Here is a 14,325-nt window from a genome sequence, read left to right on the forward strand (position 1 = left end):
CAGAATAAGTACTAAAAGCCGCTATGACCCGGAGACTAAGCATTCTGTAACAGTTCCAAGCAAAAGTGTTTTCCTGTAGATGTGGAATTTGAGCCACAGAACACAACCCGAGCTCTCCTCCACTGAGAGCTCTCTGCTCACTCCTCCTACCCTTCTTACTCTTGTAAGCAGAGTGCTCACAAGTATAATTTATAAATTAAAGCTGAATGAAGCCACATCACATGAAAAGTAATATTCATATTAAAGATGCAGGCATATCTTACTTAAAGGAAACCCTCTTAACTGTTAAATAAACTCATCTGTAAATAATACAGAAAATAAGCTAACAGTCCTAAAAATATCACTAACATTGACGGTAAATACAACACTTAATTGTAAGCAATATATAGGTCAAACATTACGATAAGTAAAGCTGTGAACTATATGTAAAAAAAAACCTATGTCCCATGGCTATCAGAATTGATGCTGTATTAGCTATGTAAAGAAAAGTTAAAAAGAAAAGATCTGTTTAAAGCCGTACCTACAATCTTTTTCTCCTGAGATTTGAACTTGAGCTTTCTTGTTCACCAGTGTATTTCAAGTCTGTAGCAGCATGTCTGGCTGAAGGGTAAATGATGGATGAAAAGTTAAAATTGTTTAAAGGCTGCACACGGACTTCCTGCAGAGCTCATATGTACAACCACATCTCAATTATGCAAAGGACAGACTGCAGGAAATCTTTGTTAATTGTAAAAATGGACGATTTTAATAAAGAAAAAAAGAAAATTTCTCCAGCTCATTAACAATCACAAAAAGTGACAGAAGAAAACAGGCAACCCCAAGAGTAGGCCTAGTTACCATATTTGCTCATTTCTCCAAGTGCACTGCCCATATACGGCTCCTGGCTAGGGGAATGAAAGTGTCATAGTTTACTCCAAATCCTGTGCTTTTATAATTTGGAGACTATGGAGTTGTAAAGAACAGAGTATTTCATTCGAGCACTAAATGGTCTGTAAAAGTAACACTATCCTTGCAAATCCAGTGTGTCATCTGAGCAATAGGGTTTATGACTCTAGAAAGATTAACCAATGACTTCAAGCACTGAAGACAGCCTCATCTGCCCTGGGAAACCCTGTACAGGGAGCCAGTGATGTAGATGCAGAGAGTTTGGGGCAAAATTTCCTCCACTTTTCCTTGTTTATAGAGTGTGTTCTCGCTACTGCTCACAATCCCACTTAAGGGCATCAAGCTATTATTAAAGAAGTCTATATATATATATATATATATATATATATATATATATATATATATATATTTTGATGGAGAACTAATGGACTTAAAAATAAAGAGATTGGGAAGAAATGATTAAGATGGTTAGATCAGAATTGAAACTGGGAATTAAATTTAAAAAACGAAAAGAAAACAGTGAGAGATAAGATAACAGAAAGTTGAAGATCTAAATAATCCCAAAATCGAAGGTGAAAGTATAAAACACAAGCTACAGTAAAATGACAATTTGGAAATTTTAGAAAGAGGCTTAGAATCATCACAGTAAAAGGTTAAGAAACTTAAGATTGACCTTCGAGCTAAACCCTCAGAAAGAAAGCTTAAACTTTAGGTAACTGAATTTAGAATTAGCAAGAATAAAGGTAATATGGAAGGAAGTAGGAAGAGTCCAACATGTGAAGCCTCAGAGCAGCTGGACGAATCCAGCATGTTTAAATCCTGCTCCAGAGCTGACAGGATTGACGAGCGATACACAAAGCGCCCTCTAGTGGCGAATAGAAACACGTTCCTTGTTTACTATGGATCTCTCTCTCACCCCACTCTTTTATTTCCCCCATCTTTCCTTATTTTTGGTTAACAGAGTATCATTATATTTAGTAGGATTATTTAGAAGAGTCCATTTTTCCAGAAATATCTTAATAAGAGAATACAACTTATAAAATCATTTCTCAAGGTGAGGTGAAGTTACTGTAATCAAATGTGGAAGAAAAAGTCTCATGAAGCAATAAAAAATAGAGAACTTTAAAGCTATTCACATAAAAACTAATCACATAAAAGACAAGAAACAGTTCATTTGAACTCTGAAATATCATTAGTTTCAATGAGAACAGATTATTTTCAAGAGGAAATAAAAGAGCAAAACAGTATTTTACCTCTTTCGAAACATAAAACATAACAAGTAGACAGTCATTAAAGATTTTTTTTTTTGAGGGCATGATTGCCAAATTCACTCAGACTAATGTTCATTTGATTACGTATCATTCACTCAGCAAAAGTGGTTTGGTTAAAGTCAAATTTCAGTTGATTATGTCTGTAAGGTAGGAGAGAAAAATCTGCATTTGTTATCAGATACTGTGCACCTGAAATGTGAGATCTTGCAAAGCGAGGACAAAAACTAATATTGACAACTCATTGTGCCAGGTGCTATACCTTCATTATCACATTTAATCCACAAGCAATTTTATTAGGTTAGAAATTATTATCCCTACTTTACCAATGGGAAACAGAAGCTTAGTAAATCCAAGTAATTTGGATCTAATTTATACACGTGTAGTTTGTAAAGTGATTGAAACTTAGGTCTGCTATGATTACTGCAGTACAACGCGCTGTCTGCTTAGCTTTTCTGAATACAAATACTCACTTGTAAAAGCAGTTTTAAACACTGAGAAATGTGAAAGCACTTTGCAAATTCCAAAGCATTGTATAAATATATGGAATTATTTTGGTTGTCAAGATTTAATGGGCTTATTTAAAAATATTAAGGGAGAAATTGGTTCAATTCAGGATTGCATTCTACATTTGTAGATGGTTATTCCCAATTTTAATTTTTTTCATTACATCAATTCCACACCATTAGTCTGGGTCTATAGGTCTGAAACTTTCCAAAAATATAGTCTTGTCAACACTTCTCAGATACCTTATTCATGCCATGTAATTCATTTTAGTGTATTTTTTTAATTAAAAAAAGTAAATTCCCTTTTCTTTGTTCTCCGTAAATTGTACTAACTCTAGATTAATAAAAAATAGTGTTTGTTGGCAAAAAGAACAGCAAATAAGGAATAGACCAATGAACACACGTGGAAGGCCCGTGTCTTTTGGGCTATGCTTTGCAGCTAGCCATGAACACGTTGCAATCTTCAGAAAAATTGTTCCATAAACCTGGACATGCTCTGCGGGGAAAAGTGTGTGCCCCAAAGTTTGTTCCTTAGGGAACATTGCTCCACTACAACGTGGTAGAGTGGTCAATGAGTTCGGGAAATGTTTCATTCTATATAGTTTGGACTTTCAAATGTACATTCATATATTTGAAACTCTGAAAAGTGCAACAGTAACCCTCTTTAACTTTGTATCAATTTTCCACCGCTATTCATATTTTCCATGGAACACACCTCTCGCCAGGGGGGTAGGGGATGCTGCCGTAAGTCTATTCAATTGACCATTTTCTTCTCATAAACTACCAGTTTGACTATGCTGGATTTGGATACAACTGTCAATCAAGATCTTGTAAGGCTAAGATGACCAAAATAGATAAAACTATATAAACTATGTTTGTGGTCCAAATAATCTATGGAAAAGGGATGGTTCAGGATGGTGAATAAGCATTTCATAAAGCTAAATTTATTCAGTTTGAAGGACTGACACTTATTCTGAATCCTTCCATTTAAAAAATAAATAAATAAAGATAGGAGATTATATTTGGCTCAGCTGTGAGCTTTACCATGCGGCTATAATCTCCATCATGGCAGAGACAATATCTGTTTTTACTCACAATCATAAGCTCAACATTCTAGTAAGAGCCTGGTTCCAAGTAGGCTTTCAAAAAACTTGTTAAATAAATACTAATTATCCTGTTTAGTGACCTACTTGACAAATATATATATAGTGGACAACACTATACTGGTCTGATAATTGTCTCTAAAACTCAAAACTCTTGGAATTTACTGGATTAGATGGAAGTCAATTTTGCTAAAAATATCTATTGCATCAGAGCTTCTCTTCTGTAGTGCTATCATTAGGAGGCAGCTATCCAAACAGACATTACGTTCCCAGCCCCTTTCACATTCCAGTGAAGCCACGTGACTAATTTTAATCAGCAAAGTGAAAGTGGTCATTTATGTCACTCTAGTTCAGGTCTTTCTCTGTTAGCTGGCTGAATGCATAGGACCCCTAGGCTCTAGGAATGATGGAACCATAGGATCTTGGGTCTCTGAATCACCACAAAAAGGAAAGCCCAGGGAGATCTGCTCAGTGCTTTGTGACCACCTAGAGGAGTGGGATAGGGAGGGTGGGAGGGAGGGAGACGCAAGAGGGAGGAGATATGGGGATATATGTATATGTATAGCTGATTCATTTTGTTATAAAGCAGAAACTAACAAGCCATTGTAAAGCAATTATACTCCCATAAATACGTTAAAAAAAAAAAAGGAAAGCCAATTAGCAAATGAACCACACACATCAAACTAGTAAATGAATATGAATAAACTTTATTACGTTAAGCCATTGATATTTTGGAATTTGTTTCAGAAGCTAGTGTTATCTAATATTAAATATGGATTCACATAAATATATACTTTCACAGACATATACTAGAAACATATGAACCAAAAAGTTAGAGCTGGTAGTCTCTAGGTAATAGGATTAACAGATTTGGGTTTTGTCTATTTTTTAAGTTACCATATTTTCTAAATTTTCTTCAAGTGAATAGGCATTACTACACATTAGATTTATAATCAGGGGAAAAAACATGAAATAAATGATACATATTTTTAATGATTTCCAGCTCCAAAACCTCTTCCTTTTTTGTTCTGGGATCCTTTCCAAATCCCTAAATTTTTCAAGCCCTTTGTTCTGGACCTCTAAACTGGGAATATATTCCATCCTTAGTCAGAACTGGCAAATTGCCAGTCATCCCTGCACTTACCCATGGGCATCTGAGGCATAATCACATTCCAACTTCTCTCTTTGCCACTGTCTAGGGAAGGTCACCTGCCTGGATCACTTTACTATAGTGGATCTTTCATTATTGCATTTGTAACTTTTTATTCTGAAATAATTTCAAATTTTAAAAAGTTGCAAGAATAGTATTAAAAAACTCCTATATCTTTCACCCACAGTCCTCAATTGGTATCATTTTACCATATTGAATTATTATTCTCTCTCTGTGGACAGATGATAGATAGATAGATAGATGATAGATAGAGCGATAGATAGATAGATAGATAGGATTCTTCTTTGAACCATTTGAGAATAATTTGAACAAGTTGAAGGCATCTGGCAGTATTCATCAAAATTCTCAAAAATATGCAATTATTAATATGTAATTCCACTTCTAGTAACTTATAAGGCAATACTTATAGAAATGAGAGTTTTAATTATAAGAACATTAATCACAGCAATGTTTATCATACTGAAAAACTGGAAATGGCCTGTACGTCCAACAATAAGAGTTTAGTTGAGCAAATTGTACAGTGCAGTTATATCCTGCTTCCAAATGTCCTGCTATTTGCTATTCATCATTGGCCTCTGTAGCCGTTAAGATAAAGTCCAGAGCTCTTAATTCATCTGCCTCTGTTGACTGCATCACTCGAATCACTCTTTTCACCCTTGACCCTGCCTGAGACTACTCCAGAGAAAATGATCACCCAAGATACTTTCAACCTCACATGGCCTTGATGAATTTTGGTTTTATCACACGGAGGCTCAAACCAGGGACCATTGTACATGGAGACTCTGTCCTCCCTTGAGTCTCAGGCACTCCTCCCTGACAGCCTAGGAAACAGGTACTGTGACCTAATCCAGGGCAGCAGTTAAAAGCCTGGGCTGTTCAGGAAGGTCTGCTCAACTAAAGAGCAAACTAACTTAGAATATAATCAGAATCCTACCAAATATTCAACAGATAACCTATCCCAATTTCAAAGAAAGAGTCAATGCCTCAAAATTATATATATTCATGAGAATTCCTACCAGAAGAATGTCAGCTTTATTCTTAGCAACATTAAGTAGAAAAATAGATTCCCCTGGCTCCAAAGATTTGAGTTTCCAAAAGCTGTGTATCCTTTTCTAGCCGGTATGTGCACCTTCCTAACTAAGAACAATGAAAACAAATATAATATTACACAATTTCCAAAGGAAATCATTTTACTTTGATATCTCAGATTCAGAAATTCTGAAGTAAAAATAAACATGAAATTTCAAATAGGGAGTGTTTGAGATGATCATATTTCTTACATAAATATTTAGAAGGAAAATCATAGAATCTGATATAACACTTATGAAATAAAAAGAATTAAAGTTAACAATAAAATATTCCTCAAAAACATTACAAGCATTTCATTAGATGGACAAACTCTGAGAATCAAGAAGGAAAAACTCCAAAACATAATATTTATTTAAAAGACAATACAGTTTGTGTTGAAGACATTGTTTGCTAGGGAGAAATGGCTTAAAAATGGAATGGAAAAATGCAACATTCTTAATTGATTGGACTGGCAAATCAAGCGGTATTGAACCACTTGATTCTCTCAAGGAGTACGCAAGATACCACACAAAAATTTAATTTTATTTACTTTATTAATATGATCCAAACAGACTTAGTTTAAGAAATGAGCAAAAGACACAAAACAAGATTTGGCTAATCTATACTATACCAAGAGAACCAAAAAAGGTGACAAGATTTTCAGTTGGTGACAATTTTACGATGGAAAGTTAGTTTATTATCTAATATAAAAATACACCTACAATAGCAACTGTGACTCAGATTGAGCCAGTATGCAACACATGTGACACCCACCATGGTCAGGGAGGGACCTCACACCCTCCTCAGCTGGTTCACACTATCTGGCCTTTGCCCTGGAGCCCCACAAAACACCCCTCACAGCACAGAGTTTGCGGCCAATTACATTTTCTCCTCAGCCTACAATCAGTTATGTACCATTTCTATGTTTCCCATAACCTCTTTCTTTTTAGATAGTGACAGAGCTCAAGGAAAAAACTCACCTGGCCAGTGCTGAGCAGGGAAAGGGGAAAAAAAAGTACTTTGAGATGGATTCAGGGTAGTTTGGGACTCAGACTCAGAATGGGCACCATCAGAAAGCATTGAGGTCCGTGGGTAATGCACAGAAAAGGACAGAACCAGGTAACGCGGAAAGGTAGGAAGGACCACCGTTACATCTGGGAAGTCACACCAGAGAGCAATAAAGAGGACGACAACTGGAAGGGAGAGTACTTCCTTTTACACCTTTAAGATGAAAACATTAAAAAAAAAAAAAAAGGAATATAGAAACCGAATCAACAATTTTAAAAAGTAAAATAACAAGGAGTATTTCAATAAAATGAAATACAGAAGGAGATAAAGAATTCTTTTACTTCCACTTGACTTTATCCATAGTTTTTAAGAGGTTATATTAAGTCAGGCCAGCTTTGCTCTATTTGGGGGTCGATACATTTTATCAGATGTTTCTGAGGAAAAGACGAGAACCCGACTGACATCTCTCAGGCAGCCTGGGAAGAGGGGGAGGGGAGGAAGGGAACATGTGAAAGGGAAGTCTCCAAGAGCTTCACCCTCACCCTTCACGCCCAAAGTGTCTTTAACCTGCACTTTCGGATCTCGGAAAACCATGGTGACGGAGCACAACAGGATTACGTGCTTAGCGGTGCACGTAATTACAAGCTCGCGGTGCTTAGTGTGCCGCCCAGAACCATGAAGCACAGGAGCAGCTCGAGAGACACACTTCCACGCAGAGAAGTGGAAGAAGCTCCACACATCAAAGGCTCCTCTTTATAGGGTCTTTCTATATCTGGAGGTAATGCTGTCATCCCTTGAATCTGCAAAGGAAAGAGCAGACATTGCCACTGAGTGTGTGATTTAAGAGCAGGACTGCGGCCAAGCTTGCTCAGCCTTTGCGCTTCTGCAGGGCTTAAAGGGTGGCGGTATGGCTGCTGAAGCTGTGCACCGTCCGGGTGTCGGAACCTTAAGGATTCCCAGCGAGGGGGCGAAGAGGGCCGGACACGCCCTTGGGAAAGAAGAGATAGAAAACACGCTCTGTCTTTTTTTGAAGCTCTCATCCCATTTTATTCCTTCTTCACCCCAACTTTAGTTTTGGAATAGATTGCCTTCTTCAAAGGAAGTGGAATCAGGAGTTTGGGGCCAATCTAAGTAATCACTGAATAAATTCGCAGACATATCAAAAGACAAGATTTGGCTAATCTATACTATACCAAGAGAACCAAAAAAGGTGACAAGAGCCGGACCACTGGGTTTACGGATATCTGTCTGTTCCTTTGATTGTACCTGTTGTGGATTCAGGTAAGATGTAACATCTGATTTCCCCGAAGATTAAAACAAAGTGGGGCTTACCGACCACTCTGCGTTGTCTGTCTTGGAACACCTCACGTTCACCGGCAGGTTAAGGACAATCTTATTGAAGGCAAGACCTTCCTTTTTAGTCCATTTAAACTTATTCATTGCATCCATGAAAGAAAGGTTTTTATACTGCTTGGGGCTTTTAATAATGAAAGGCCAGGTCCTGAATTTAAAATAAATAACCATAATTAGTCATATTCAGAACAAAAGCATTACATGTTTCCATCACTTTTCAACATTCTAAAACAGACTTCATACTTGTTCATTTTTACACACACAGATAACCTAATGCAAAGCACTGATGAACTCTTAAGCAGTTGCTAGAAGAAATACATATAAAATAAGGAGTCTTTTAAAAAAAAACAAAATTCCTCGGTTTAGTAACAGATGGGTATTACTTTTAAACAAATCGTTTTGGCTTAGAAAGCTTCCCCAGAGCCTCCTAATTCCTCACGTACTTGTTTTGGTTCCAGTTAACAATATAGCTGGTAAGCATTCAGTTCTGACGAGTATAATGCTAATGGTGTAATGAAGAAACGTACAGAATCTCAAAAGGTACTGAACAACGTTGGAAATTTCAATTCCATGATGTTGAAAAGCCTGACCGCTGCTGGGTGCCCTGTTTTAGCTTGCCTAAGTGACAAAAAGTTTTGAAAAATTTGAAATGGAACCAGTGTTTTTATTTTTTTTATTTTTATTTTTTTTTTGGAACCAGTGTTTTTAATATTCCACTGAGAAAAAAATACTCTACAGATGATACCTTCTGCTTCTACTTGCTGCTCTAAAAAAACATATGTTAAATGTCCAAGAAAGAAGGACGAAATCACAGAAGAATGACATGACCAGCTTCAAGAGGTGCTCTTCAGGTGACGTCTTTCATTAAATATAAGTTTGATATTATTGATTCTTGAAAGAAGGAAAAGTGTAAGTGTTGGCATAGCTCAGAAATTTATATAAACTACTCCATGGACCTTCCAGGAGATTATCATGGGTAACCAGTAGGTATTTGGCTCCCTTGACACCCCAAGAGGAAGTTCCAGTGATTTTCAGTAATTAACAATGAATTAACCTCCAGCTGAGGAATCTCTATTTTTAATATTTGATCTTCACAATTTCTTCATTTAATTATGTCACTACCGACTCTCTCTCTTACACACATAACCTACTCAGGCACATTGAATATTATCTTTTTAATTAAATTAAACATCCTTTATTAATCTTTTACAGTTACGAAGATAAATTTTTCATGTTTAAAACAAAATCATTTCCTCTGTACTCTAATAAGACAATGAATAATACAATAGGTCATATATGAGAATCTTTATATTCTTTATTCCTAACCTTCTTTTTCCTTTAATTAAAGTCAATATATCTTTGTTGAGTTTTAAATGTACTATTTTGCACAGAGACCTTAAAGTACCATAGACAGCAATGACCATCATACTACATTAAACATATCTAGCAATGACCTTAGATCTATAACACTGTAAATTAAATACACTGTGAAGACCTGCAGAGATACAATCCAGAATTAGTATAAAATAAAACTTGTACATGTAAAAACTTGCATAAACTAAAAATCTGACTTGAAAGAGGACCATTATATTCACATACAATGTCCTTTTAAATACACTAAAAGCTTTATATTTCATTAAATATAAAATAACTTTAAATAAAATATTAAAAATCAAATTTACTTTTCAAAGAGCTAAGGTATTTGTCTTGAAAAAAGGAAAATCAACTTCATCACCAGGGAAATGCTGGGGGTTAGCGGGGTGGGAGTCGGGGGGGTGTGGAGATCATCAGCCTGTAATCACCTAAAACACCACAAGGTGGCAATGGAATCTCTGCTAAAGCACTAAGGTGGACGAAGTGCCCTAAATTTTCCGCAGCCTTGCTGGTAAGAGTGAATAGTGTATTACATACGTAGATGAAATCTTAAAAAGTTTTACTGCTAAAACAAATTAGTAAACTAGTATCTGTTTGAGATTTCACAGTATAAAATGACAGAAGAGGTATAAACACATTTATTTACTTACTATAAATATATGGAAAAGGATGTAGGAAAGGGTAGACCCAATCAATCCTATGTTGGAGCCAGCATGACAGGCTGGGTGAGGAGAAGCACGTCACAACCTCCCTGACCTGGCATCTTGTCTCATTTTTATTGTCTCCTTTCCCTTCCTACTAAATTTGTTCAGGCTCCTACTCTGTAACATCACACCAACTAAGTTCCTAACGTTTCCAGCCTGTCCTACACCACACTTCCAGATTACCACTGGAGAAAAGAGAAGGAAAAGATAGAATGAGGAGAAATCCTGAAAAAGTAAATATTTATCCTGAGTATTTTTCCTTAAAAGACTAAGCTGTAAACCAGAAACAGGTAATGCTAAAGTAGCAAGTTCTGCTCTCACTGGGACTGGGACTTAGTTATTAGAAACATTAGGAATGTTCTAGAAAGTAAAACAGTTACATTTCTGCACATCTGGGCAGTGTCCAAATGACTACCCAGATATACATATAAATAGAAGGGTATTATTTATATATCACTATAGTTGATAAAAAGGAAGGATTTAATATTGATGAGTAATTTTCCTGTGTAAGCTTAATTTAATTGACTAGTTGATTTAAAAATACACAAATATGGAATAAACTTAGACTATCCAAAATAATTTTGGAAAAAGAAAAAAATGACAAGTTCGGAGACTTACACGTTACACACTCTTATTTCAAGATTTACTATAAAACTATAATAATAATCGAGTGTGGTATTATAGTAAAGCTAAACATGTACCACAATGAAACAGAACTCAGAGTCCAGAAATTGTCAGTATATGGTGAAATGATTTTCAGCAAACCTTCCAGAGTAATTATATAGGAAAAGGGTATTTTTTTCATCAAATGGTTCTTGTACAACTTGATATCTGTGTGAAATACAATGAACCTCAGCATATACAACACACAAAAAATTATTCAAAATGGATCATCAACCTAAAGCTAAAACTATAAAGTTTTTAGGAAAAAAAACAGGAGAAAATCTTCACAACCTTGGGCAGGCAGCAATTTCTTACGTGGGATATCAAAAGCACAAAACAAACCAAAAATGATAAAACAGACTTCAAAAACTACAGTTGAAAAAGTAAAATCAAGCCAGACTGGGAAAAATTATTTGCAAACGTATACCTGACAAAGATCTATATCCAAAGTATAAAGAACTCTTTAAAATTATGAAGGACTCTTACAACTCAATAATTTTTTAAAAAGTAACCCAATTAAATGGACAAGAATTTGAACCATTATGAAGGAACATATATAAATGACTAATAACCATGTGAAAAGAGGCTCTGTATCATGCGTCACGGGGAAATGGAAAATAAAACTACAATAAGATACCACTGCATACACATTAAAATAGATAAAATTTAAAATCTGGAAAATACAAAATACATTGGGAAGATTGTTAAGCAGTAAGAGATCTTATTAATCTGGTGAGAATGTAAGAAGGTACGCTCTTCTGGAGAACATTTTGAGAGTCTTATGCAGTAAACATAAACTTAGTGTACAATCCAGGGATTCCACCACTAGATGTTAACGCAGAAATTGAAAACATATGTCCATACAAGGATGAACACAATCATGTTCATAGCAGCTTTCTTCATAATAGCCACAAGCTGGAAAGAATCCAAATGTCTTTCAACTGGTGAATCGATAAATGAATTTGGGTATATACACACTGGAGAATACTACTCAGCAATAAAAAGGAAAGGACTGCTGCTACATACATACGTATATATTCATGTATATATATGAATCTCAGTATACATTCATCAGTGTAGATGAATCTCAGAAACATTGCAAGTTAAAGAAGCCAGGCACAAAATAGTATATACCATCTTATCCTATTTTCATAAAATCTAGAAAAGATCAAAGCCAATAGATAGTGACAAAGCAGTTTCCTGGTTTCCTGGAGCTTTGTGTGGAGGGGGGATTGTCTCCAGAGGTGTGAGAGAAGTTTTGGCGGTGATGAAAATGCTCTATATCTCATTTGTGATGTGGTTAAACAGGGGTACACATCTGAGAAAACTTTAGAACAGTATACTTAACCATAGGGGCATTTTATTGTATGTATGTTCTACCTCAAGCAATTTGACTTAAAAAAAAATAAAAAACATAACAAACCAACAGAAAAGACACAGTATATACTTTACCAATCAAATTGCTACAGAAGGAAACCAGGAAATCTGACTTAACGAGGCACAACTCCTAATCCTCTGGACACTCCCTGAGCCAGTGAATGCTGGGAAGCACCCAGTAAAGCTGAATCTCCCTGATGGAAGCAAAAGCTTGAGAGCTGCAACAGATTTGACAGCATGATATAAGGCCTGGGACATTCCCTTATGGAAAGGCATTCAGCCCTAACCACTTAGTAAACATCCTCTAATAGATTTTTAATAAAATCTGAGGAAGGAATAACCCATGCATTGTGATATAGAGTCCCACCTCTACACACACAGCGCTTTACCCTCAAAATACAGAAAAGGAAGTACATAAAAACACATCACCCAAACTTCAAACTGTGGTGTGGAGAGAAAGAAGGCTCTCTCAGATTTGCTTGGAAGGTAGTAAAAATTCACCTATGTTTTACCAGAGCAAAGAGAAGTTTTAAACAGAACTGGCTCAGCGTAAGCAAGAAATGACAAACAACCATGCAAACTTAGGGTGAAAGGAAATTATATCACATTTCATATAAGGAGACAGAAAAAATCAACTCTAGAGGAAGATATAAATCAATTATACTGGAGAGAATTCCCTCAAGTGTTTCACGCTGTAAGTTTATTTAATAAGAACATGAATTCAATTAAACAAGAGCTCAAATACAAGATGATAAAACAACACAATGAGATGAAAAGAGGGATAGCAGACTAAAGGAAATAAACTTAAGACAAAAAAATTAGTACCAAATAAGTGAGAAAAAACAGAGAGCAGAAGAGCACTTCTGAAAAATTATGGGAAGAAGCTTGAGAAAAATCCCAAATAGATTAGAAAAAAGTCTGTAGATATAAGATAAAATTCCCTTGAAATGAAAAAAAAAGAAGTGAATATATGTACTGAAAGAACACTTTGTGTTTCGGGAAAATTTGATTCATATGCTCAACACTGAAATATGTTCAATTTAACTTATGAATTCTCCAGGTAGAGGAAGAATGAGCCCATTCATCCAAAGACATCTCCAAAGGGGGAAAAAACCCTAAGACCCCAAAATATTATATGCTGCCCAAATATAAATGCAGAAATTTTCAAATATAAAGGAATTCAGGGCACATGGAAGCCCTTCTTGATTAAGCAACTTGAGGACAAAACCCTGAGGAATCAAATTAAAGAACTCAGAAATGCAGACATCATATAAAGATTAGGGATTGTCACTGAATCTATAAAAGTTGCATTAAATATTGTGGAAATTATGTTTTAGAATTAAATGTGAAAATTTAAAATCTTGAGAATACAAAAATTCTAATATAAATACATATTTGGAGGTACAAAAGGGAGGTTGGGAGAAAATGTGAATGTCCTCATCTTTATGATCTAAAACTGAAACATGTTTTTTAAAAAAATGTGTTAATATCTTTTATGATCTATTTTCTCAACATTTGAGAGCTCCTTTATACAATATTATCTCTTGTAGTTAAAAACAATAGCAATGTTTATTTGTTCAACAGTTATTCAATTTTGATTTAGTTTCTTTTTCTTCTGATAAATTGAAACAAAATTAAATTTTAATATTTTTGTTTAAAGCAGTGCACAAATTATAATCTTTCTAATGCTACTCTATTCATCTTCATATCAATACCTACATAGAAAAATGTCTGTAATGACATTCCATTAATGTTAGTGTTGCTTATTTCTAACAGAATTTGGGGTGATTGCTTTCGTCCTCTTTTTTTTTTCAATTTATTTATTTTTGGCTGCGTTGGGTCTTT

The 14,325-nt window shown here is 35.3% G+C and overlaps 1 protein-coding gene across 1 annotated transcript in view; it reads right to left on the reverse strand.

Moving 5' to 3' along the window:
• Window positions 1-6,105: 6,105 nt before the first annotated feature.
• Window positions 6,106-14,325, reverse strand: part of MOXD1 (monooxygenase DBH like 1) — an 82,979-nt gene continuing 74,759 nt past the window's right edge. Inside the window, exons 11-12 of the mRNA XM_019951877.3 lie at window positions 8,342-8,510; window positions 6,106-7,809 (exon numbers count right to left, since the gene is read on the reverse strand). Of these exons, the coding sequence (XP_019807436.1) occupies window positions 7,648-7,809; window positions 8,342-8,510 (331 nt within the window). The 3' untranslated portion in view covers window positions 6,106-7,647. The remainder of the gene's footprint in view (window positions 7,810-8,341; window positions 8,511-14,325) is intronic.

The sequence above is a fragment of the Tursiops truncatus genome, chromosome 12 (genome assembly GCF_011762595.2).
Source record: "Tursiops truncatus isolate mTurTru1 chromosome 12, mTurTru1.mat.Y, whole genome shotgun sequence".
Taxonomy (NCBI): Eukaryota; Metazoa; Chordata; class Mammalia; order Artiodactyla; family Delphinidae; genus Tursiops; species Tursiops truncatus.